The 25,239-nt window shown below is 49.7% G+C and overlaps 2 protein-coding genes across 4 annotated transcripts in view; one reads left to right on the top strand and one right to left on the bottom strand.

The window, feature by feature from the left end:
• Positions 1-10,163, top strand: part of JARID2 (jumonji, AT rich interactive domain 2) — a 135,703-nt gene extending 125,540 nt beyond the window's left edge. For both annotated transcript variants that reach the window (XM_012643267.1, XM_012643266.1), the window contains 3 exons: positions 797-980; positions 3,802-3,909; positions 8,198-10,163. In XM_012643267.1, the coding sequence (XP_012498721.1) occupies positions 797-980; positions 3,802-3,909; positions 8,198-8,380 (475 nt within the window). In that variant the 3' untranslated portion in view covers positions 8,381-10,163. The remainder of the gene's footprint in view (positions 1-796; positions 981-3,801; positions 3,910-8,197) is intronic.
• A 641-nt stretch (positions 10,164-10,804) lies between these two features.
• Positions 10,805-25,239, bottom strand: part of DTNBP1 (dystrobrevin binding protein 1) — a 134,445-nt gene continuing 120,010 nt past the window's right edge. For both annotated transcript variants that reach the window (XM_012643259.1, XM_012643258.1), the window contains exons 8-10: positions 21,337-21,492; positions 12,546-12,689; positions 10,805-11,219 (exon numbers count right to left, since the gene is read on the bottom strand). In XM_012643259.1, the coding sequence (XP_012498713.1) occupies positions 10,972-11,219; positions 12,546-12,689; positions 21,337-21,492 (548 nt within the window). In that variant the 3' untranslated portion in view covers positions 10,805-10,971. The remainder of the gene's footprint in view (positions 11,220-12,545; positions 12,690-21,336; positions 21,493-25,239) is intronic.

Genomic DNA, 25,239 nt, shown 5'->3' with positions numbered 1-25,239 from the left:
TGGTGCTGCTTAAACTTCCCCTTCTCTCGCTCTGCTTGACGTTTGGAGTCAGAATTTCCTGATGTGCTGATGTAAGACGTGCAGTGCCAAGAGTTCCTTCTCGTTGTGGGAGTGGATGGAAGGTGGGCTCTGGACGCCCGGCGGGCTAGTGCTCGCGGTACTTGGCCGGCGAGGCTGCCTCACAGCGGGAAGTGGTGCCCGGCTGCATCAGGGCCCGGCTCTGCACCCTGGAAATGGGGGAGCGCGTGGAGAGCGGCCTGCAGTGCTCGGCCCTCTTGCAGCCCCCTGGGGTGTGGGGGGGGGGTGAGGGACCGACGCCACCACTGGGCAGCTTGTGCGGCCGGCCAGTCACCCCGACTTCGTCCCCAGGACTGGTGGCACTGCTTAATCCTGAAGCAGACCGGGCGGGCGTGGTGCCGGCCTCCTGTGTAACCCTCTTCTCTTCTCCCGACCATGTGGCTCCGGGACGTCTCTCCCTGCCCAGGGGAGAGGCTCTGGGCGGTGCTGACAGATGGCACTGGATTTCCACTCGTGTCGGTCGCGCCTTTGATGATGACGGCAACAAATAGTTTGTTAAATGTGTCCTGGGCTCGGAACAAAGGAAAAACCCCTTGTGCACTTTAAAAAAGTTGCTTTTGCCACTTGTCTCGATGCTCCCTGTGTCAATAAGTCGGCAAAATGGGTCCCCAGCAGGGCTGTGGGCAGGGGAGCTGGGCTCCTGTCCCCTGAGGGAGGGCGCGTCTGGATGGGTGGCGTGTCCCCTGCTGAAGGCCGGGCCTGCTGTTGTGTCTGGCAGGGATACGGAGCTGCGGCAGCGCAGGCAGCTGTTCGAGGCCGGCCTCCACTCCTCCGCGCGCTACGGCAGCCACGACGGCAACAGCACGGTGGCGGATGGGAAGAAAAAGCCTCGAAAGTGGCTGCAGTTGGAGACGTCGGAGCGGAGGTGTCAGATCTGCCAGCACTTGTGCTACCTGTCCATGGTGAGCCCTGCCCTGCGGCCCTCTGCCCCTCGAGCTCTGGGGCCGTGCCCGGCAGGGGCGCTGTCAGCCCAGGAGACCTGCCATGGGTCCCGGTCCGTCCTCTGAGCCTGCTGTGTGACCTCGGCAGGCTTCCAGCCTCGAGGCAGGCGCCTCGCACTCAGTGCCCGGGCGGGCCGGGCCTGGCCCTCTGCCCTTGTTCCCGCAGCTTCTCTCCTTCCCTGCGCCCGCACGCCGCAGGCAAGCGGCCTCCCTCACTGCCCTGCTTTGTCCCCCCAAACCCACATGCCTTTTTGAGAGGGGCCGAGGGGTGGGCTCCCCACAGCGCAGCGCACAGTGCGCAGCCCCCGCCACCTGCTGCCTGTCCCTGGTAAGACCCGGGCCACAGTCTCTGCCCATGGGCTCTGTCCTCTGTGTTCTGGTTCTGCCCGGCTACGTGGCCGGTCTCATAGCCCCGAGGGCTCTGGAATCTGTCCTTGGATGTTCCTCCTCATCTCGTCTGGGGTCAGGGCTGCTTTTCAGCACGTCCTCGTCAGCCTGTTGCAGGCCCTGTTGCTCTTGCCTCGTCTCTCCGTTTGTCACCACGGTTCGGTCACTTTCCCTTTCTGGTTTGCTCCTGCAGTGTCCTGGAGGGTCTCCTCATGTCCCAGCCCGTGTCCTCACGTCCACCTGCATGGCCCGGCCTGGGCCTCAATTAGAAACATGTTCCCCCTTCCCCAGCCTCCCCCGGTTCCGAGCCAGAGCAGGCTGTGTGGGGACCCGTGTTGAGTGGGCGGCCGGACTGGCCGTGCTGACTGGTCCCCCACTGTTACCGCCTCACACTCCCCTGGGACTCCAGGCAGCTCCCCCCCGCCAGCACCTCGGCCTGGCCGCCTCCCTCTCTCCACCTGCGCGTCGTGCCTCGAGATGGAGATGCTTAGCTAGGAGGCACCCACCCCGTGCCCCAGTGCTGCCCCCAGCAGCACAGACCCAGAGCAGCTGGTGTGTCCTCCACCCTCTGCTTGGCCGTGGTTGGCCGGGACTGAGATGTGGGCTTCACTCTGCCCGGCCTCCTGTGACAGTGATGCCACCTCACCCTGCGTCTCCGGCACAGGCCTGGCCGCCCTGCAGAGGCGAGGGACGATGCAGCCACGCCCAGATGATAACCTTTGAAAGGTCCAGAAACCATAAAGGTGGAGGAACAACTGTGCTAGTTTGCTGGGGTGGCCACGGCGGCACCACCGACGGGGCTTCAGCAGCACAGCTTACTCTCTGATGGCTCTGGAAGTCCAAGGTCAAGGTGCTGGCTTCTCCCCGGCTTGTAGACAGCCACCTTCTCTGTGTGTCCTCACTGGCCACCTGTGTGCCCTGATTTCACCTTCTTACTAGGGCACCAGTCCGATTGGGTCAGGACCACTGTGATGGCCTAGGGAAGGCCCCACCGTCAGCTGCGGTCGGCTCGGAGACACGGAGTTCGCGCTTCCGTGTGCGAATGGGGGAGGGGCAGCTTGAGTCTGTAACTGATTCTGCGTATTTTCTTCCCAGGTTTCTCCTCAGATTTCAAAACATATTATCTAGAAGAGCCATACTGTCTTTAAAAAGAAAAAAAAATAAGTGGCCACAAACATTTCCCCAAGATCTTAAAGTGTTTTATAAACATCACTCATGAAAGCTACTGTCTCCTCCCATCTTGCTGGAACTTTCTGTTCATTTCCCATGAGTGGGTGACTCTGTGGTGACCAGTTTGTGTGTGACAGTGGTGCGTTCCCCAGGGTTCCGAGGACAGCACCGTGTGGGCTCCTTTCCAAGCTGTCCTTCCGAAGGTTGCACCTCCAGGGTTGTCACCTGGCGTTTCCTGTCACCCTGAGAGTTGTTAGGAAGGACATACTGTAAATCCACAGGCGAGAAGGGAAGTTTTCCTTCCGTTCACAATTCTACTGCATCAGTGCGTTTGCTTAGTGGGTTTCACCTTCTTGTCTATTCCTGACCTTGGCCTCGAGTGTCTAGTGTAGGTGCCACGTGTCTGTCAGTAGCTGTCACTTCCATACTCCCACGGCTCGTTCTCTCCTCCCTGCTTGGAAACACTCCAAACCTCAGACTTTCCCTCAGATCCTTCTGGAAAAGGCCGGTGCTGCCTTGAGTCTTGTGTTAAGATGCATTTTTCCTTCGTTTTTGAACATGGGATTGGAATAGGACCTGGAGGCGGGGTGGGGCTGGGAATCTGTCCACACAAAGCAGACTGTTCACTTTCTCCCGGCCCCTTTCAGCCCCACATGGTCCTCGGCAGAGGGCCGTGTCCCAGCACTCTGCTGTGCTCTGTGCCGCGGGTGACGGGACCCGCACTTACAGGGCAGCCATTCAGGGAGGCCGGGGCCAGCGAGTGGGGCTTGACCTCGCATGCCCAGGGTGCGGCCGTTCCTCCCCGTTCCACGTCCATCCTGGCACCTCCCTCGTCCCGAGTCGTTTTGAACACAAAATCTCGGGAGTTGTCAGAGCTCAGGAGCTTGTAAGCATCACTGTTTCCTCCCGGCTTCCGCAGTCCCTTGCTGACTGGCATCTCTCCCGGAAACTGCCGCAGAAATCTGGGGGTGCCCTTAGGTACACCTCAGAGACGGTCAGTTACTCGCTTCCTAGTTGAAATCTCTGTTCCAGGTTTTTGGTTTATTTTGGTTTCTAAATCCATTTTCGGTGTTTTTAGCCCTGGAAGCCCCTTGGCTGGAGGGGTAGGTGTTGGGGACAGGCCTGCCCTGCTCCGTCCCTGGGCACTGTCTCCGCTCCTCCCTCCCCCGTCCCGATCGCACTGTCCAGAGTCTCCTGACCCTCAGGCGTGCTGCTCTTCTCGCAGGTGGTGCAGGAGAATGAAAACGTCGTGTTCTGCCTGGAGTGTGCTCTGCGCCATGTGGAGAAACAGAAGTCCTGTCGAGGGCTGAAGTTGATGTACCGCTATGATGAGGTCAGTCCCTGCTGGTGGCCAGGCGTGCCCGGGAGGGGGCCCAGGCATTGCGCTGGACGTGGTCTCCCGGGCCTGGCAGTTCTGTGCCCGGCAGCCAGCCCGGGCTCTGCAGGCCCAAGGCCACGCTGAGTGTGGCCCACGTCGTGCTGGGCGCTCTGGCCAGACAGCCTGCCCTGACGGGAATGTGACCGAGGAAGCGGGTGGCTTCTTCAGCTTGTGTTCCGTGTGTCCAGGCCTCAGTCTGACCTGAGAAATCCAGGAACTATAACTCTAGACCTGCTTTCACCTGTAGAAACTTGGTTTCCTTCTGTTTTTCTTCTACATGTTCATAGAGCCTTCTGCCAGAGCCCTTCTCCTTAGTTAGCAGGATTGCGCCCTGAGCCCGCGGTGGCCCTGGGAGGCGTGGCAGTGACAGCAGCAGGACCCGGGGCCTGGAGCAGCACATCCTTAGGGAAGAACCACGCACGGGGGAGGGGGCCAGGTGGGAGGTGGGCCACCTTGCCCTCAGGGACAGCCGTCAGCTGCGGCTCTGTCCACACCTCCCCAGGCTAGCCGTGCCGCCCCTTGCCCAGCCCTGGCAAGTGAGTTTCGGGGTCTCGCTGCAGCGCCGTGTTTGTCCCCACAGCAGGCGTCTTCCTCTCAGGCCCTGACCCGGTTCCGCCCCTCGTTAGGCTCCTGGAGGGAGCGTGGTTCGCGAATGGGGCTCACAGCGCTGTGCGTGCGGGGGTTGCAGACAGGCTCCTGCAAAGGCCGAGGCCCCCCCGCCACCCCGCCCCCAGAGCAGACGCTCCTGCGTGGCATCCTGTCCCGTGCACAGTGGGTTCCCCAGCCTCTGCCTACTAGACGCCGGCAGCGCCCCCCCGGTGGGGGCAGCGGCGCCCGTGGAGACCGCTGCGGCAGAGGTTCCGGCTCACGCAGAGGCCTGTTGTCACCTCTCTGCAGGGAGTCGGCTGCGGCTGCGCGGAGCCCACCACCCTCACTGCCAGGGCACTTCCCGTCAGGACCAGGGTGTGGTTCCCAGAGGGTGCTCCGTGGCCGGCCAGGCCGCTGCGGACGTGTGCTGCCTGCTGTGGCCAAGGTGTGGCCCAGCTCCTCCGTCTCAGGAGAGCGCCAAACCGGTGTTGGCGCAAGCGCTGTGGGCAGGGGAGCAGCTGTGGCTGCCCAGTGGTCCCCTTGTCTCTCCGAGAAGCGGGTTCTAGGGTCCAGGTGACACTGGCAGAGGGCCTTCCTGGCTGTAGCCCCGCACAGTCTCTGAGACGCACGGAAATGAGTTAGTCCCCTTCCCCTTCCCCTGGCCACAGCTCAGCGGATGTCCTGTGTTGGTCTCCCCACCCCTCCGGGGGGTGTCGCTGACAGCGCTGCAAAGGGAACGCCCGCTCTGGGCCACGCCGTGGGATCCTGTGCGGCGAGCCAGCTCCCGCGCCTCCACCCTGCAGGCCGCTGCATGCTGGGCTGTGGTGCTGCGAGCCCACCCACAGGTTTAGGGTGACCGTTGTCACACGACCCGCTGGGCCTGGGCGGGGCCCCCAGGGTGGTGTGCCTATGTCCTGGAGCTTGCACACAGTGGACACCTGTCTCTTCGCGTGGCGACACTCCCCCGTTCTCAGCACTAGTCGGGGCGTCTTTTGTCTGTATGGGGACTCCAAGTTGACAATTTCAGATCACACGCCAGGCTCTGACAGCCCCTTTCCTTCAGCACAGGCACCTGGGGGGCCTGCGGCCACTTAGTGGGAAGGTTGCACTGGACGAGGCCCAGGGGGCGGCTCCGGAAGCCCCCCAGCCCACGGGGCAGGGCATCCGTCGGGGCCAGGCCCTTTGTCTCCACGCACGGGGCTCTCAGCCCACACGTGTAGTCATGATGGTTCCGCCTTCCAGACACGTTCCAGATCCAGCCAGTTCTCGCCACTTCTGCTTCCGCCACAAGGGCCACCACTTAGTGCCCTGACTGGTCCTTGCTGCGTTCCTTCCCCTGGTTTCTGTTCTTCACACAGCTCGTCGATGACTGGAAACCCCCCGTGGTCTCGGAGTCGGGCTCCGAGCCCTTCTGTGCCAGCCGCGGGTCTGCTTCCCCGAGCTCGGGCTGGGAACGCTTCCTTCCCCGAACGGGCAGAACCCACGGGGCTGCGGGAGACGCCTCCGAACCCAGGACTCTGCCTTTCTAAGGCAGCGAGCACGGGGCTGCCTCTGGGCCAGCTCCTAGCGTGTTTACGTGGCGCTCCCACACTGCTGTGGGCTAGACCAGCAGCTTCCTGGAACACGTGCCCTGCCCACTTCTTCACCTGTGAACAGGCCAGAGCCCTCCTTGGGATCACCTTTCAGATTGCCCTCTCTTGGTCGGCCCAGCGCTGCACGCGATGACTCCGCTGGGCCTTCCTCCGGGCACTGCTGTCATGGTCACTGTGCATGTCCATAAGTTTATGTGGCCCCCTTCATGCTGTGCGGTGGCCCCGTCCCGAAGGCCAAACCTACCAGCCGCGGAGCCTGTCCTTCCCACGCCCGCACTGCTTCCCGTGGGGAAGGTCACGTCCGCCTGAGTGCACACTGCGTGGCCCACTGGGGCTGGTGTGTCTGGACTCAGGCGGTGGGTCAGACTCAGTCTTTGGCTACATTATAAGATAAGAAGGCTGGAGAAAGATCTATTTGCATATTTTTTGTTTTTAAAGAGCATGTTCAGTGAAGGCAACAACCACTTTGCTGTCCTGCTTTTTCACGTTAACAGCAAATGTCAGAACACGGTTAAAAACATAAATCCTTAGGGTGTGAGTAAGAACCTGTCTAGCAACCTGCAGAGCACAGCCAGCTGCACTGACGCTTGCATTCTTGAGGACTGTGAGCCTCCTGGGGTCCTCTGGCCATTGGTCCTCTGGCCCTCTCAGGCTGGCCGGGCAAGATTCCAGCTAGTGAGGCTGCGGCTGTCCCCACCCCGAGCTTGGCAGGGGCAGCCGGTCTGGGCAGGCCACTGTCCACCCAGCCAGCAGCATGCAGGTGAGGAATGGTGTCCTCTTCTTGCTGGCCCTCGTGTCGAGGTGGCTTTTGCCCCATGTGAGAAGCTCGTTTTGAAGAAGTTCGTCACTTACCCTATATTAGCGTGTTCATTGCTACCAAGCCGTGGTCCGTGTTGTTACACCTGCACCACTAACTTCTCTGTGACCAGAGCCAGCTGGTGCTTTGTTTCCCGCCCTCACTTTTCCGGGGCTTTCCCAAGGGCCACAGGTCAGGCAGAGCTTTGGGAATCTGGCTGCTTCCTCCCTGCCCGGGTCTGCATGGTTCCCGCCACCCCGGCCCGGAGACGTGCTTGTGCAATGCCTGTCTGCTGCTCCTTCCTGTGTTCTCTGGTAAAATGGGATGGTTATGAGTTGTGTTAAAGTTACAAATAAATTTTTGACACTGACAGATATATGGTTCTCTTGGATGAATTGTAAGAAATAACATAAATGTAACGACAAGTGTTTGCATTTATTTGCAAGACCAGGTCAAGTGGTTTCTGTGTCTGGGTAGCCAGAGGGAATCTAGGAGCTCGGGTGTTTGTGTCACCCTCCAGGGAGCCCCAGGGCCCCAGCTCCTCTCTGCTTGGCACCTCCTTGTGGGCGCTGTGTTCACCCCAGCCCTTCCCTCCCTGAGTCGGGGTAACCCGTGGCAGTCCCAGGTGGTCATGAGGATGAAATGATCACACGTGCTGTGTGACTTTAGGCGGGGCCAGGAGAATGAGCAGCTGCGATCGTGAGCCATGTTCATCTGTCGTACAAACCTGGCTGCATGGTGAGAGCAATCTGTCCACCTCAAATGAATGTCAAAACCCACACCTAAATGCAGCTTTTAGGAAATAATTACGTACTTACTGTGTGCCGATATGGGACTTCGTATTTGTTACTTTAGCATTTTAATTTGTTTAGCCCTCACAGCCACCAGGGAGGTGCTGTCAGCTTTTCCCATTTTGGGGACGAAGAAACAGGTTAGGGGAGGTTGCCCGCAAAGCAGGCACCTAACTGGCTGTTAAGTGAGAAACCTGCTTCTCCCTGATGAGGAAAGCATTTCGGGGCCCTCCACGCCCATGAAGTGTTGTTCTAGTGAGTTCTCAAGCCCGCTGCGTCTCGGACTCTTGGGGACGTTGTGAAAGCCAGTCCCAGCTGTCCTGAGCCCCCTGCAGTGATCTCGGTCTTGGTGGGGGGAGGCGGCTGCCTGCCCAGCCACGCCTCCCGCTCTGTCCTACACCTGCCCCTGGCCGGTTCTCGAGGAAATGCCCTTCTCTTGTGTACTAATTCTGTGTCTTCCTTTCATCCCAAAACAGGAACAAATTATTAGTCTGGTCAATCAGATCTGTGGCAAAGTATCTGGTAAAAACGGCAGCATTGAGAACTGTCTCAGTAAACCCACACCAAAAAGAGGCCCCCGCAAGAGAGCGACGGTGGACGTGCCGCCTTCCCGGCTGTCAGCCTCCGGTTCATCCAAAAGTGCTTCGAGCTCATCATGAAGATGCCAACACCCGTGGTCGATTTATATATATTTTTTTGTAATTATTATATTCTAGTTTGGAGTACTTGCTGTAGGATACAAGCTGTCTTTGCACTAGCTCTAAAGAAGATTTTCTTCTGGTTTTAGAGAACTAATTTTGTTTTAGCATTAAATTGTTGAACTTTTTTTTGTACTTAGAATACCTAGATTACTGCAGTCAGATTTTGGAAACTGCCGTTATATTCACTGTTTTAAAAACCCTTGAGGGGGCTGTATTAATTTGTATTGCCCCTATGGCTGACAAAAGCCTTTTTTTTTGTTTTTGATTTTTTTTTTTTTTTTGTAACTGTTGGGGAAAAAAGGCTTTTTAACCCATTTTTGAAGAGGGTGAAGTTTGGAGAACAAATTTTAAAAACCATCAGTCATGTGAGCAGATTTTTCTAGATCGGAAAAGGGATAGGAGACACACACACACACACACACACACACAGGAAAAAACTTGAAAAGAAATGGCTTTGCTTTGGCTGTCCTTTTTCTTCTGTCATGTGCAAGATGAGTTTTATAATTTTTAAAACCGGAGAGCCCCCATTCTGTTTCTTTGGGCAGTTATGGCAGCTGAAGGCGGACGTTGTTTCCTGACCATGGGCAGAACGAGGAGGTTGAGCGAGTAGGTTCTCTTACCAGCACATCACTATGCATCTGTTTGAGGAAGGAGGAAAAGCGCGAGAGGAAGACAACGACCGCCTGCCTTGGAGGGGTCACGTGAGGGAGACCTGTGCCTGATTTCATTAGGAAATCCATTCTGTTATTTTTTGGTGCTGTTGGCTACTTTATCAAAAAACCCTTCAATAGCATCCTTAAGAAAAAAAAAAAGTGAAGCCATTAAGTGCTTCTTTGTCATCAATGTGCAGTCTTTCTAACATTCCATCTTCATCTCACTGCTTCTTGTTTTACACCTTCACAAGTCAGCATTAATCTTTTCTTTTTAAATTTGTTTCGTTTATGATCACATTTAGAGCCACTAGGAGGTCTGCAGTTCTTTTTGAATGTGAAAATGCATTTGCGCTCATCTTGTCTATTTTTTCTCTCCATGTTGTAACAAAAAAGAAAAAGAAAAAAAAAAAAGAATCCCATCCCTTTTGTACATATGCCTGTAAATTGTTTTAAATACTTGAGCCTTTTTCTTGGTGGGGGGTGGGGAGGGGGTGAGAAGACAAGATGAAGAAAAGCCTTACATTTCAGTTTCTTCATCGGTTGGATTGGATGCTTACAGGGTTTTTCTTGTAACATTTATAAGTGCTGCTTACATCACTGAACAACAACAAAAAAATAATAATGGAGTAGCTGTTGCCCTTCTCCGGTTGTGTGTACAGTATGTGTGGAATAAAAAAGGGAAACTGTTTTCACAAGCTGTTCTTTGTTTCATAATTGGATTCATCAATCCCGTAGCTACCCATATTGCACTGAGCTTGCCAGTGGTGACTGCCAGGAACGTCCTATGATCCACTTTGTTGGTTGTTGTTGCAGAAGACTGAACTGTTTTGGAATATTTAACAATGACATAAACAGAGTCAAGTGTTTTCCAATGTGGTTGTCCGGTTTTTATGGCCTTGCTGTGTACTTTTCCCTCTCTTTGACAGTGAACTTCTGCCTCTGGCTTACAGTTTGACATTTAATTTATTAGCGCTGCTCTGCACCCCTCCCTCGGGAGGGAAGACTTCATGTGGTTTATTGCGAGTTTTTTGTTTACTTTTCAGGTTTGTAATACAAGGTTTAATAATAAAAACAAAGTTTTTTGGACATTTGTCTGTCTTTGTGGAAGATGAGTTAATGAAACGAGTTCTTTTCTGATCACAGGGCAGGGGGCTGAGAAGGCCTCCCTCCAGCCAGGGAGTGGAGCTGACAGCACACTTCTGACTGCCGTCTGCTGGGGTTGAGTCCCCTTTGCGCAAATCACATGGTTTCCATGTGGTCCTGCGCTGCCGCCGCCCCTCGCTGTGTGATTCCCCCCGCACTCCCCGAGTGAGTTCCTGACAGTCTGTCCCCTCTCACTGGGCTGTGACAAGTGGTGAAGGGAACACATCTCTGTGGACCAGGTTTTGTTCAGGAGTATTGCTTCTGCCTTATTTCTGTTCCTGTGGGCCCAGGTGTGTGTTCTCTTATTAAAGTAGGGGTTGGTTGTGGACTGACACACAATTGTGTGATGATCAGATGAAAACCCAAGCTTTGTCAGAGCTGGCAAAGGGCAGGTCGTTCACTGTTCCAGTCGGAACTGAGCTGCAGTGCCGCCCACTCACCCAGCCTCCTGGGCAGCACCTCGCCCCCCAATCCTGGCACCTTCACTGCACTAGGAGGGACCATGAGTTAAATGGGCCTTAAGGAAGTGTGTAGTCAGTGTCCTTTCTGTATAAACTAGCTCTGTACCCTCTGTTTAGTGTTTAAAGTCCTCAAAACTTTATTGTTAGCTCTTCAGTCAGCCTCTCACACATTATTGGCAATTGTATAAAAAAATCAAGAACCTCCATAAAACAACCTGACTTTTTACAAGGTGGAATTCTGTGCACAGCTGAGACCTGATGTGAATGTGGTCGGAGAACATGAACGTCCTAGTTAAGAGGAGTCGCTGTCATCACTCACATCTGGAGTGGCCTTTCTGTCAGTGTGTAAAGTGGCCAGGGCAGTGTCCACCTGGACCTCCTCCTCATCAGACTGAACAAGGGGGGACTCCCCACCTTCACTGGGGTCCTGGGTGGCTGAATCAGTGCATGGAGAGGATGAGGAAGGTGGCTTGGCTCGTAATTCTGAGGGATTTGGAACCTGAAGCGTAATTTCATTCTGACAAGTACTGGATTCAGGCCCTGCAAAATAAAGCAGAAAAAAACGGGCCATGAGAGTATTGCAACTTAGAATTGCCACTGATGACAGCTGCTGAGCGTGCTCAGAGTGACAGACGCGGACGGTTTTCGTCGCAGTGCTCTGGGGTCTGCAGAACCAGGATGCTCATCACAGTGCAGGAAACTGCCCTGGAAGACTGAGCTAAGTGACACCAGGGTCCCTGCGCTGAGCCAGCCACCTATGTCAGACAGAACTCTTTCTAACTACGTAACATCCAGCGACACAGTGTGCTTAAAGGCCCAGGGGCAAGTGCTGCATGTCTTTGAGGAGCAGTTCCTGTAACCTTGATAATCTAGATTTACTTCTTTTTATCCTTTTAAATGATTCAGAGACACCAGTGCTAAGAGAGAAAGTACTGACCTTTCAGCATTTCTCCAATTTCATGGGAACTAAATAAGTTCAAGAAATCAAAACTCCATGTGCAGATGTCACCATTTGTCTGTCCCCTTGACTCAGAGAAGGGCCGGCATTAATTCCCATTTCCAGTATTCTGTCTTAGGACAGGGGCAAATGCACCCAGGCCCCTGCTCTTCCCTAGGGTAACACCACTTTCACGGATTCGCTGGGAGGAGAAGAGGAGTTTAGAGAAAGTGGAAATCATGGTAATGACAGAACTTTCTACAGGTGGGTACGGTGCTGCTGGGAGGACTGAGCTTTGCTTGTACCCAACCAGAAGAGCTGGTCTGAAATTTCAAATGAACTGAGCCCCGGCATAGGTCTAGCACAGGTCTGGAGCTTCAGTAAATATTTGAACATGAAACAAAATTTTGGGAAGGCATGAAATGGAGCTAAAAGTGCCCATAGGTTTGCAGCTAATTTTTATAATACAAGCCAAGTGCTGAACACACAGCGTGGCCGCCATGCCCACAGCAGACTTTCCATCAATATCTGTGGAAGTAGGAAGAGTTAAAAAACCAAAAAACCACATGCTTAGACCAGGTGCAAGGTGTGTCTCTACCTACTCCAAATTTTAGTCCCTGATTAAAAACCCAATTCAAATCAATTTCTGGGATGGAGAAGGAGGTAAAACACAACACTTCTATTCACTGAACGTATTGTGGTAGAACACCACAATCTTTGGAGAAAAAACCACCACCATTTCCTTTGCCTCACTGTTGTCAGACCAAACCCAGGTATGTGGAAACGTGGGTTAGTGGGATGAGAAGGGGGCTGTGCGCTTAGGGATCTGTATGTCGTGTCAGGTCAGACAGTTCTGATGTCCTCTCTTTGTAGGGAGGAGTGATATTAATAAATCCGTGGTTACATTTATGCAAGTCTGTCAACCCTACCTAAGACGGGGGACGGCACCGCGTTATCTTCTCCGCCTGAATTCAAGAAGACGTCCAGGGCCTCCTGGTCGGATATGTCCATCAGGTCCATCTGCTCCAGCATGTCCACGTTCACCTCCATGGATGACATGCTGCCTATGGGCTCTGCGAACAGATCGGCAACACAAGAAGGTATACCTTTTTATCTTTATTACTGCTTTAACAGCTTTAGAACTTCAGTTGACATTAGGCCAATTCTAGGTATGGGATATCTCCTGCTACTCCAAGCTTGCTTACTTCACAACAACCTGCAATGTATTAATAAATGATACAGTCCAGGCTGGTACTTCACCTCCATACTAGATCACCACTGGTCACCATAACCTCTTGATTCCATAACAATTACTTTGTTTACCCCCCAGCTTTTGTTTGGGGGTGCTGCAGGCAGAACAAACAGACTCTGCATTAGGCAGTTCTCGCTGTTTGGTGTCGGGCACTCGGCAGGAGCAGGTGCTGTCTCCAAGAGGTGTCACTGCAGCAGCACAAAGTCAGCAGCCTCCCTCCCTGCCAGACAGAGCTCTGCTTTCTGCCTGCAGTTGCCCCCAAACATTATAGGCAGGTATAATCCTATAATTCCAGTTGAAGTTTTCACTGCCCTTGGAACATTGCTCAGTCCCAACAGCAACAAGGGTTTGAGCATCTGCAAGCTGGGAAGTCGAGCCAAAAGCTCCCTGCAGGGAAAGCACAGACTGGGAGAAACAGCGCAGCCCACCAGCAAAAGGAGACCAAGGAGCTGCTCGTCTGCCTCGGCCTGGGCGCGGATTGCAAGGGACGGAGCTCATACTTAAACTACCTCTGCGGTCCAGAAAACCACACGCTGTTATCCTACGCATGATGGTGCCTGGCAGAAGCAAATGCAAATTGTTTCTGAAAGGATACACTATTAACCTTGATTTATACAAAATCAATTCCAATCCAATCTGGAATTTATAACATACATGGAAATAAATCACAATGAGTAAGGGTCAGCAGAAACAAACAGCATCCTTTCTCAAGAACTTTACAGGTGGCTGCTTACATATAATGAAATAAAAGATAGAGTCAAAAAATGAATATGGTGTCAAAAATACAAACAGACAAGACATTTGAAAAAGAGCCAGATAATGTCTAGATAGGAAAATGTAATCACTGAAATTTAAAACTAAGGTCACAAGTAAAGATCACTCACAGCTAAGTAGAAAATAGAATAGAAGACTGTATTTGCCACAATACAGCACAGAAACAAAAAGATGGAAAATACAAAAGAACTTAAGAGATGTGGAAAATGCAAAAATTTAACATATGTTCACAGTTCCAAAAGAAGAGAATGGAAGAGCAACTATATTCAAAGAAGCTGATTATTTTCCTGAATTAAAAGACCTAAGGACCCAGATTTAAGAAGCAAAATGCATTCCAAGCAAGATAAAAGCAATCCTCACCTACATCAATTGCTTTGAAGTTGAAGAACATCAAAGACAAAGGCTCTCTAAAAGGCAGCCAGAGAGAAAGGGCAGGTTAAGCAAAAGAAGGAAATAATTAGGATGACAGGCAACTTCTGAACACCAATAATAAAAGCCAGAAGACAGCAGAATAAGTTCAAAGAGGAGAGATAAATGTCATCTCCAAAATGATACATCATTAGATATCATTTAAGATCAAGTGTAAGATATAAGCACAGTCAGACCAAGAAAAAACACCTTACCATGAACCTACTCTCACTGAAGGTATAAAGAAGGAAGATCTAAGTACAAGAAAGCATATTTAGCAGAGACTTGTACGTGTGTGAGTGACAGGAAGCTTGGAACACAGCAGGCGTGAAGGGGAGTCGCTATGGCCCAATTAACCTGCTCAACAGTAATGACACGGTGTGCTCAGAAGTTGCCTAGGATCCCTTTTTACCTGGCAGGAAGGTGAGAGTCTCATTATCATTAGGCTTGCAAAATCATCAAAGTTCTACACTTAAATGGGGGTAAGGAGTGTATAGTTTCTCTTTTAGGTGGGTGAAAGTTGATTATAGTTCAGATGATCCCATGCTTGGTGGCGACTTCCAAAGCGACATAGTCAGGAGCCAGTGGAAGTCGGCCTGCTCTGCCTGCCTCAGACCTGACCCGGGTGTGGAGTGTGGCCACGCAGAGGACACCGGAGCACTGTCCTTGATCTGTGAGGCAGACTGGTCAGGGGGACTTGACAATAGCCCGCTGCCCAAACTTGTTCCTCTCAGGAGCAGTCTTCTGAGGGTGGCTGGGGGGTTTTCTCTCTGGGGCCATGGACACCTTTCAGCAAGGCCTTTCTGGCTTTTCAACATTAGGCCTTTGTTTGACTTCAGTTTTGAAAGGGGCATAGGCTCCTATTTCTGTCTGTGCCATCTTAAAAGGGCAGGAAGGGGAAAAATGGACTAAAATTAAGCATAGGGAAATTTTCAGGAAAATGCTGTAGCACCAAATAAAGATGACAATAAAGCCAGGTAGGTCAGTAATCACAGTAAATGTCAAAAAACCAAACTTGCTAGTTAAGAGATTATATAACTGAAACAAAATGATAAAATCCAGCTATATTCTGTTTATAGGAAATATTCCTGAAATGAAAAGACAAAAAACATTAAAAGTTTTCTCAAAAAATGGAAAGCATACAATGGGCAATTAATTTTAAGAAGAAAACTGATAAAGCTATATCTGTATCAAACGAAATAGAACTTAAGGGGAAACAAGCAATATTGGGATGAAGAGTAGTAATGATTTTTGGAAGGTTCAATTCACCGGGAAGATAATTCAGAACTTCTGCAGGACTATATTTTTGGCTATGTTTTAAAGAATGGCAGAATGACAATGAAAATACAACATCCATAATCTTGGGGGAGGTGTGTGTTAATACACCCGTTTGGTGACTGACGTTAGCGGCCACAAAGTTAGTAACAGAGAAAACCAAAATCTTATTCTCCTATTCTCCAATCACAATGAAATTTAACTAGAAATCAGTAACAAAAAGTAACTAGGAAAACTTTCACATATCCAATGATTTTAAAACACAGTTTATACATCAAATAGGAAATCTTAGTGAAAAAAGTTAAATGCCCAGAAACTACTAAACATCAAAACTTGTAGGAAAAAATGGTACCGTAAACAAGAAATCCATAGCTTTGAATGCCTTATTAGAGAGGAACACTGAAAATTAAGCCTAAACGTTCAGTTTAAATTAGGAAAAAAAAAAATGCCCAAATAAAGCAAAAGTAAAGAGGAAGAATTAATGCAACCATAGAGAGGAAGAACAAAAAAGTTGGTTCCTTAGGGGAGAAAAACAAAAAGGATTATGTTCTGGGTAAGATTCATCATGAATAGAAATAAAAGGCAAAAATTAACAATTTTAGGAATGCAAAAGCAAACCTGACCACAAATACAGCAAATATTGAAAAGAGCACTATAGGCAATGCTATACTAATATATTTGAAACCTAAAGACAATTCTATGGAAAACCTGCCAAAATTAACAAGAAATAGAAAATCTCTATATCCATCAGATAAAAAGGCAGCTCTTCAAACAGAGAAGTCACTCGTCCCAGACAGTGTCTGAGGCAACTTCTACCCGACACATGATGAGAGACATGCTCTCGCAGAAAAATCAATACCGTTAACAGGCCCATTCTGCCATAGTCTAGAAACTTAATGCAATTCCAGTCAAACTCTGGACAAGGTTTTCCAAAAAACTTGAAACTATAACATTTATACAAAAGGACAAAGAGCCAAGAATAGCTATGACAACTCTGAAGAAAAATGTATGAATACGTATAGGATGAAGGGCAGGGGAATCGCCCCAAAATATACTCAAAACTTTCTATAAAACAGGGTTTCCCAGCCTTGCCAGTAATGACACTTGGACCACACTTCCCTGTGGGGCTGTCCTGTGCAATGTAGGGTGTTACCAGCACGCCTGGCCTCTGCCCACCAGGTGCCAGTAGCACACCCTTACCCCAGTCACAACAAGCAAAATGGTCTCCAGGGGTTGCCAAATGTCCCGAGGCCAGAAGAGTCCCCAGCTGAGAACCACTGCTTGATGAGTGAGTGTAAGACGGTATGGCTTTGGCTCAGAGATAGAAGATAAAAGAATGGAACTGAAAAGAGAACCTAGAAACAACTCTTCAAATATATGGAAATTGGCGAAGACAGAAGGCAGTGTGACGTAGCGTACACAAATAGTTATCACTACGGAAGGAATTCAAATCGGATCCCTACCTCATGACATGCACAAAAGTCGACTAGCAGTGGACTAAAGAGCCAAACAAAATGGAAAGCCTTAAAACTTTTAGAATAAAACACAGTAGAATGTCCTTAGAACTTGCAATTAAGGATTTGTTAAGCAAGATACAAAAGCATAAACCATGAACAATAAAATGGGTAAAGGTGATTGCCTTACAATAAGCTGATTTTGCAAAGACTATTCTAAAATTGATAATGCAGGTGGTTATAGTCCTAGCACTTTGAGAGGCCAAGGCAGGAGAACTGCTTGAGGCCAGGAGTTCTTAACCAGCCTGAGTGAGACCTTGTCTCTACAAAAAAATAGAAAAATTAGCCGGGTGTCATAGCGTGTGCCTGTGGTCCCAGCTACTTGGGAGGCTGAGGCAGGAGGATTGCTTGAGCCTGGGAGTTTGCACTGTGATGATACCACTGCACTCTAGCCCTAGAAACAGAGCAAGACCCTGTGTCCAAAAAAATAAAATAGGTAAGACAAGGCACAGATTGAGAGAAGTTATCTGCATCAGATACAATCAGCAAAGATCAATATCCACAAGTATAAGACTCAATAAAGGAAAACAAACTAACAGAAAAGAGGGCAATCAAGGAAATTAGAGCCAAAATAACATATCATTTCATGCCAACAGATTGGCAGAAATTTATCTGATACTACCAAGTGCTGACAAAGATATAGAGTAATCAGAACATGCATACAAGGCTAGGGAGATGGTCAACTGGTATAAATGTTTCGGTAAGCAATTTGACAGAAGCTAGTAAAATTGAAGATATGCATGCCATTATGACCAGTAATCACCATGATTATCCTAAATAAGTAGTTATATACCCTAAAGAAGTAGTTCTCAAAGTGTGGTCCCTCAGCATCACCTTGGAGCTCCCCTTTTTTTTTTGTGAGACGAGGTTTTTGGCTCTGTTGCCTAGGCCGACAGCTTACAGCAACGTCCAACTCCTAGGCTCAAACTACCCTCCTGCCTCAGCCTCCTCAGTAGCTGGGACTACAGGTGCACATCACCATGTCTGGCCAATTTTTCATATAGACAGGATCTCACTGTGTTGCCCAGGCTGATCTCTAAGTCCTGGCCTCAAATGATCCTCCCCTGTTGGCCTCCCAAAGTGCTGGGATTACAGGTGTGAGCCACCACCTGGCTTGAACTTGTTGATAATGCAAATCCTTGGGCCCCACCCCAGATGTACACAATCGGAAATGCTGGGGTAGGGCCCAGGGACCCACATCTGAACAGCCCTCCAGGGGACTGTGCTGCTCAAGTTTGAGAACCACTGGCCTAAAGCAACTCTTACACATGTGTGTGGAGAGATGTATTATAGGAATGTCCACACCAGCATTGTTTTTAATAAAAAAGAAAACTGGAAACAAATATCCATCAATACATGAAGAATAAATTATACCATATTTATTCAATGGAAACATATTCAGGAATGGAAATCAAATTAGAGCTGAATGTATCAGCATGGATGAGTATCAAAATATGCACATAGGTGCATTTGCCTGTTAATTCTATCTTTTCTAATATTATTGCTAATTTTATCACTGGCCCAAACATTACCCCATACTCTTCCCAGGACACTGGGTCTACCCTGGAACATCCTGGAGCTGAGCTGCAGTCCCCACGGGCACAGGGCCTGACCCACAGGAAGCTGAAATCTAACTGTGGAACCCAGAGCCAGAAAACGCAGGCACAGACAGGGCATCTCCGAGGTGAACTGTTAACAAGTAGCTGCACTGGTCAGGATACCCTGACGCGTAGCAATAAAATGAAAGCAATGAAAATGCTTTTCTGGGAAAATGGGAATCACGTCAGGTGGAAGGTCAAACCTGGGCTGGGGGCTTAGAAAGTGCCTAATTATGTCCAACAGCACTCAGAACTCTGCTGGGCAGGTGGCAGGTGCCAGGTCCCCTCTGCATCTCGGCACCTGGGGCCCTGCCCTCAGCCTTCAAGCCGGAGAGGCTCCCTGCTCTGTCACCTAGCCTTACCATGATCCGAGTGGGCACAAATGTGCCTTCACCCTTTACTCTGGTCATTTTCTGCATAAAACTTTCCGTGGCCTTGTCATAATTAAAAAATAATGCTTTTGAAAGTGAGAAAAATTCTGACTGCTATTTCTGATTTAGTGGAATGAGTCCAAAATACCATCTCACTGTTAGAGAATTTTTATTTTGATTGATTCTTCTAAATTAAACGTCCCCATATTAATCCTTGGAGATGAAGATTCCTCCTTAAGAAGGGGCGGCATGACTTGTCAGGCTGGGAAAGCTAAGGATGGCTCTGAACAGCCCTGCGGAGAAATGCCTGAGTGCTGTTTACGGACAGCTTTTCAGCACGAGCTGAAAAAGAGAGTTAAAAAGCCCAAGGCCTCGAATTTTATTCTTCGATGCTTTCGAAACCATATATATTGGCAACATGTGCCTGACTCCATTTTTTTACCTTAAAAAAAAAAACAAAAACCCAACACTTTCTGGAAACAGAAAGAAAATTATTCTTGAGACACTCAAAACCATAAAATGTTAACTACTTAATATTTTATTGCTATCTGTCTAGCAAGGATTTGCCAGCACTGTACCTGGGTAGCCATGGAGGCTCCTGCAGGACAGAGACCAGTCCCTGTCACGAGGGCTTGCCGTCTACAGAAAGAGCAACTTCTGAACCTGCCCCCCTTCTCCCATGCAGTTGTCTGTCCAGGGTCTCCCTGAGAAAACAGGAGCTTCTTAAGTGACACTTTCATTTTCTCTTTGCTTCCTCCAAGCCTACAGGAGCACAGCTAGCAAGTGCCAAACTAAAGGACCATAGAGTTTCTTTGACTCTCCTCCTCACCCTGGCATCTCCTCTATGCCATGAGACATTGCTGCAGTGTCTCATCATGCTCAAAATTGTGGGTTGGCCATATTGTATCTGTATGGTCCGAATGTTTGTGTCCCTCCAAACTCATATGTTGAAGCTCCTGACCCCCAATATGAGGGTATTTGGAAACGGGGCCTTTGAGAAGTAATTAGGGTTAGCTAAGGTCATGGACTCCATGAGGAGATCAGCCCTGTAAGGGACACCAGAGAGCTTCCCCCGCACCCCACCGGCCACGTGAGCACACAGTGAGAAGGCAGCCGTCTCTGAGAAAGCCCTCGCCAGAAACCGACCGTGCTGGCACCCTGATCTTGGATCTCAGGCCTCCAGCACAGAGAGAAAATAAATTTCTGTTGTTAAAGTCATGCAGTCTGTGTTTTTTTGTTATTGCGACCCAAGGTACAGTGTCCTTCTCAGCTGCTGCCCATGACAGGACAAAAATCCCTGGAGCAAACCCTCCACTTCCTCCCAGAGGAGCCATGGAAGGCCACTCTCTGCAACTAGCACCCAACACTGAAGTCCCTGCACGCACTCTGAGGAACACACAGAGGAGGGCAGACTCTGGATCAGTGGGGTACAAGGAGGGAGAAGGCTGACCCTGGAGATGAAGATGTTAAGCTTCAAATCGGTACTAGCCTCCGAAGTAAAAGCAGCATTACTCACATCATTGACTATCTGCATCTACCAGTGCACTCTGAGGCACTCAGAAACATTGCTGTTAATCTGTTTTCTTTACATTATTTTCCTTCCTCGTGCTTTGATTTCCTCAACTTCTCCTGAGAGGGACATAGAATTGGAAGATAGGAAGGCACAGAGCTAGGCTGGGGGTGGGGGGCGGGGTAGAGAGAGCAAAGGTCAGGGGAAGGAGGAAGGCTGAGTACCGAGAGGCTCGGGGGATGAGGGGGTCCAGGAGAACCCTTGGGCGCAGCTCCACGCTGCCGGGGCAATGGGCGAGGCTGCCACGCCACCCTGAGCACCCAGGCGGGCCCTGCCTACCCACACTGCCCCTCCTGAGGCCCCCAGTTCTTCCCAAGCAAAAGCCGCAGCAAGGAATCCAGAGTCTTGACTTCTCCTCTAGTCAGTCTGTTCCTTTATGTCTGGATGTTCCTTACGGCACCGTTTAGAGAGGCAGAGATTCTAGATGTTCAAGCAGGAAAGCCGGTTAGGATATGTCACGACAAAGATGCAGCCTTTAAAACACACCCTTTCAAAGACTTTTTAATAATGGGGAAGAGCCCTGTACAATACTAAGAAAAGTTAGATACAAACCCACACATATGTGCAGCTGGATACCAATTAGACTCATGCACAAAAACTGGAAGGAACACACTAAGGCAGGAATAGGGTTTATTTTGTGCTGTAGAATAATGTATGGGTCATTTTTCTTATGTCTGTTTTACTTTAAAAAAAAAATTCCAAGTTTTCTATAAATCTAATTTGCATTTGTAATCTTTAAAAGTATTGAAAAAAACTATCTCCAACTAAAGCCTAGATGCACAGGAAGGGCAAAGCTAGGGCAAGACGGGGCCTGGCACGTACCCTGGGACCGCTGAGGTCTGCCAGTGGGACGGGGCTCCAGAGACTTCACCCCACACCCTCTCTGTGGGGAGAGCCGCCCAGCACCCTCCCCACACACAGCAAGTCCCTGCTGCCAGCAGCCCTGTCCCCAACTCACCTCGCCTCTCCGCGATCTGCAGGTACCCCGTGGAAAGATACTGTTCCACGTCCTGCTGGAAGGCTTCCTCAAAAAACTTCTGCCGCTCCTTCAGCTTCATTTGCTGGGTGTGCTCCATTTCCAGGACCTTCTGGGTGTGCTCTGCGTCCAGTTCAGCTAAGGAAACAGAATAACCTGGGTTAGGGTCTGAAAGGGGACTGAGATAGGAAACGGGTATAAGCAGCTGCGCACATCCACACTCCATGCGGACGGCGTCACGTGGCTTTGACAAACGGGCTGCTGCCCCAGCTGCGTGTACGGTGGCCTCCTCACCCCCAATCTGCTGTGCGTCCTGTCGGTCCCTGGGCGGTCAAGGCTTTCATTCCACACCTCTGCAGGAACGACCTTCCCACCCACGTCACCTACTTGCCAGTGACAAACAGCTGTTCACCCCTCAAGACCAACTTCTCAGGTACCCCCTCAGCTAACTCAAACGCTCCATCCTGATGTCCTCATGTCCCTGAGTGTAAACTTCTGTAGCTGACTTATAAATTACAGCACAATAGCTAAAGACTTGGAGTGCCTGCAGGACTGTGACCATATATTATTCATTTTAATATCCTGTCACCCAACTCAGTGCCTGGCACATAGTAAGGCACTCAAGAAATGTTAAGCATGTGTAGCAATGGAATATTATTCAGCCCTAAAAAGGAATGAGTTCTGACACCTGCTACAACATGGATGAACCTTGAGAACATTATGCTAAGTGAAATAAGCCAGTCACAAAAAGACAAATACTGTGTGATTCCACGCATAGGAGGTCCCTGGAGTAGTCGAATCACAGAGACAGAGTAGAGGGGTGGTTGCCAGGGGCTGTGGAAGATGGGCGTGGGGAGTTGTGTTTAATGACTACAGAGTTTCAGTTTTAGAAGAGGAAAGAGTATGGAGATGGATGGTGGCGATGGTTACACAATATTACGAATGTTAATGTATTTAATACCACCGAACTGTACACTTAAAATGGTTATGATGGTAAATTATGTTATGTGTGTTTTACCACAATAAAAAAAAAATTGGAAAAAAAAGATAAGAGATTTAGAGCCATAGTTTTGAAGTACCAACAACAAAGGGAGTATGACTCCATCATGGTATATTAGAAAGTGCCTCATCTTGGCTTTTTAGTGTTTATTGACCATGCAACCTGGCTAAGTCAGTTAGCGTTTCTCATCTGAAAATTTGGGATAGAAATGTTAACCCAATATGTACATTAAACACATATAATGTGAAAGAAACTGATAATTACAGTGGCCAGTGACCTGTCAAGTTAGGCCTGAGTCAGAAATACCAGGCAAGAACTACTAACACAATCAATCTTAGCTGGTCATTCAAACACAGACCCCAAATTTTCCAGTGGTTTAGCCTTTCCTCGGGGTGTGCACGGAGAGTACAAAAATGAAATCGGGACCAGGCGTTCACCATTATTCACTTGGTACATGGGCCAAGGGTTATTTCTAAACTTGCTTTTGGATCTTAAGTCCTTTGCACTTCACAGGGGGTATGGGCAGAGTCCTAAGGGGGCCCCAGACCTCTGCTGCTTGGTGTGCCCGCCCTGCACACCCCCAGCACTGTGACTGAGATGGCTTCTACCCCAGGCCCAGGTGTTGCTCTGTGGTAGGGCTGACTTCACCAGTGGGGACCCAGCCAGGCTCGTGAGGGGACTGCACCTTTCCTGGAGAAAGACGTGAGGCAAGAGAGGGAGCCGACACAGGGCCATGCTCTCTTGCTGGCTGTGGAGATGGAGGGGCCACGGGGCAGGCCTGAGGGCAGCCCCCGGCTGACGGCCAGCAAGAGGAAAGGGCCTCCGTCCTGCAACTGCAAGGAGCTAGACTCTGGCGAACCCTGACTTCGGCCTCAGGAGACCCTGGGCAGAGAACCCGGTCACACCATGCCTGGACTTCTGACCTACAGACTGTGAGCTGATAGATTTGTGTCATTTTAAACTGCAGAGTTTGTGGTGATCTATTACAAAGCAATATGGGATCACTCCCAACTGTATGAATTCCAGCCCCTGCCTGAATTTGGCTGATTGAGAATGAAAAGGACAATCTGCGTTCTTTCCCTTAAGCGAATATTCTGTACCACCTAGCCTGTGGCAGACACCCTGCTCTAGCAAGTTTGGCAAAAGGACAGGGTACCAGAAAATCTAGTGATCAGCAGAAAATTTCAGCTACCTCACTGTCCTGGTTAATAAGCTATATTAACAAACAATTTCACCCAAGGCATTATTCCCTCCAGTTCATCTGGGAGGTGGGGGGGAGTGTCAACATCTTTGGGGGGTTATCACGTGATTTTTAACAAAGCAAAGGTAGTAGCCAATCTCGCAATGACCCCAGGTGATCTGCTTTAGTCCCTCCCCACTTCCCGCATTCCCAGCACGAGGCTTCACAACTCCTGGGTACAACGTAATCCCAGATGCAGGACAGACCTTAGGACTCAGTAACAGAGTTTAGTTTTAATCTTCAATCAGGCATAGTATCTAATATTTAGAATATTCTGGGCATTCTTCTTATATTCTAATCTACATATATGCAAGGCATACCAACTAATGTTTACCAAAGCAACACAAACAGGAAAATAAATGTTCCCGATTGCATGTAACTGTATGTAAAATATTTCCCTGTGCATCCTCCTCATTCTGTTGTTAATTACCATGTGTCTTCTCTACATTTCCCCATCACCCTCCCTTCCACCTGCCATCTCACTTCTGTGTTCACGGGGAAATGGTCTGATTCAGTCTCAGAGTCAGGCCCAGCTGGGTTCTATCGTTTAGCAGACAGTTCTGGTGCCTCGAGTCACTTCCGTCTAGCCGACCTCTGCTCTCCGTGGCCACTGCGGAGGGGCTGTGTGTGAGCTCGCCGGTATGCGCACAAGGGCCCGGCTCAAGGCCCTGTGATGCCTGTCTCTGCTTTTCCAGGCAGAGTATTCTCTGAGGCCCAGGGAATCTACAGCCAGCATAGCCCAGAAGTTCTGGGCAATCGAAGCAGCTTTCAGTGTACCAGTGCCCTGGTCTCCCATCCTCGGGTGGACGATTCTAGAAACATTCTGAACACGCCCCACCGATCCGGGTGCAGTGGCAAGTGCTCGCTGGCTTGGGCAGCAGCTCCAGTCATGCCTGTCTTCCTTAGTTTTTCCTCCTCTGCAGCCTCACTCTGGCTGCTCCCTCCCTCCTGCCTTCTGGGATCACCTCCCAGACTACCTGCTGCAAATCAGCCTCTGTTTCCAGAGAACCCCAAGCCTGAACTCCATTGCTAACCAGAACTAATAACTTCACCTCTCTAAGTTGCAACTTCCTCCTCTGCACAAGTGAGGTCAAAACACCCATTTCATAAGTTCGTTGGCAGGATGAAATAAGGTGGCATATGTGAATCACCAAGCACACAGCCCTGGCCAACAGCTGACAGCTAATATTAATACCAGCATTATTTAAACAACAGGCTCTCAAAAGGGGAGTGATATGAAATATTATCAAGTATCAAGACTCACTACAACAATGAAAATCTCCCGCTCTCTGCCCCACTCAGACACTTCAGAATTAGTTACCTTTCAGTGCGCTTAATAAGTCTGCAAGGAATTTAGAGTGTACTCATAAGAGAAAAAAACTGAACTGAAGAGGACGTCTTTTCATTTGTTTCACTTCAGCTGTCAACGTATCTGTTCAAATGCCTCATGACTGCCACGTGCAGTAGAATAAGTCAGCCCTAAAATATATTAAGTATGCTTCAAATACTTCAAAGTTCAGTTAATCTTCTTTTAAAAAATAATTCCAGAATAAGCAGCTCAAAAGCAAAGATCAATATAGAAATCATCAAAGGGGTTTTAATTAAACAATATCTTGTTTTAACTCAATTAAGATTTCTACAGATA

The sequence above is a fragment of the Propithecus coquereli genome, unplaced genomic scaffold, assembly GCF_000956105.1.
Source record: "Propithecus coquereli isolate 6110/MARCELLA unplaced genomic scaffold, Pcoq_1.0 Scaffold194, whole genome shotgun sequence".
NCBI lineage: Eukaryota > Metazoa > Chordata > Mammalia > Primates > Indriidae > Propithecus > Propithecus coquereli.
The sequence above is the reverse complement of the archived record's forward strand: the minus strand, read 5'-3'. Positions and strand labels throughout refer to the sequence as shown.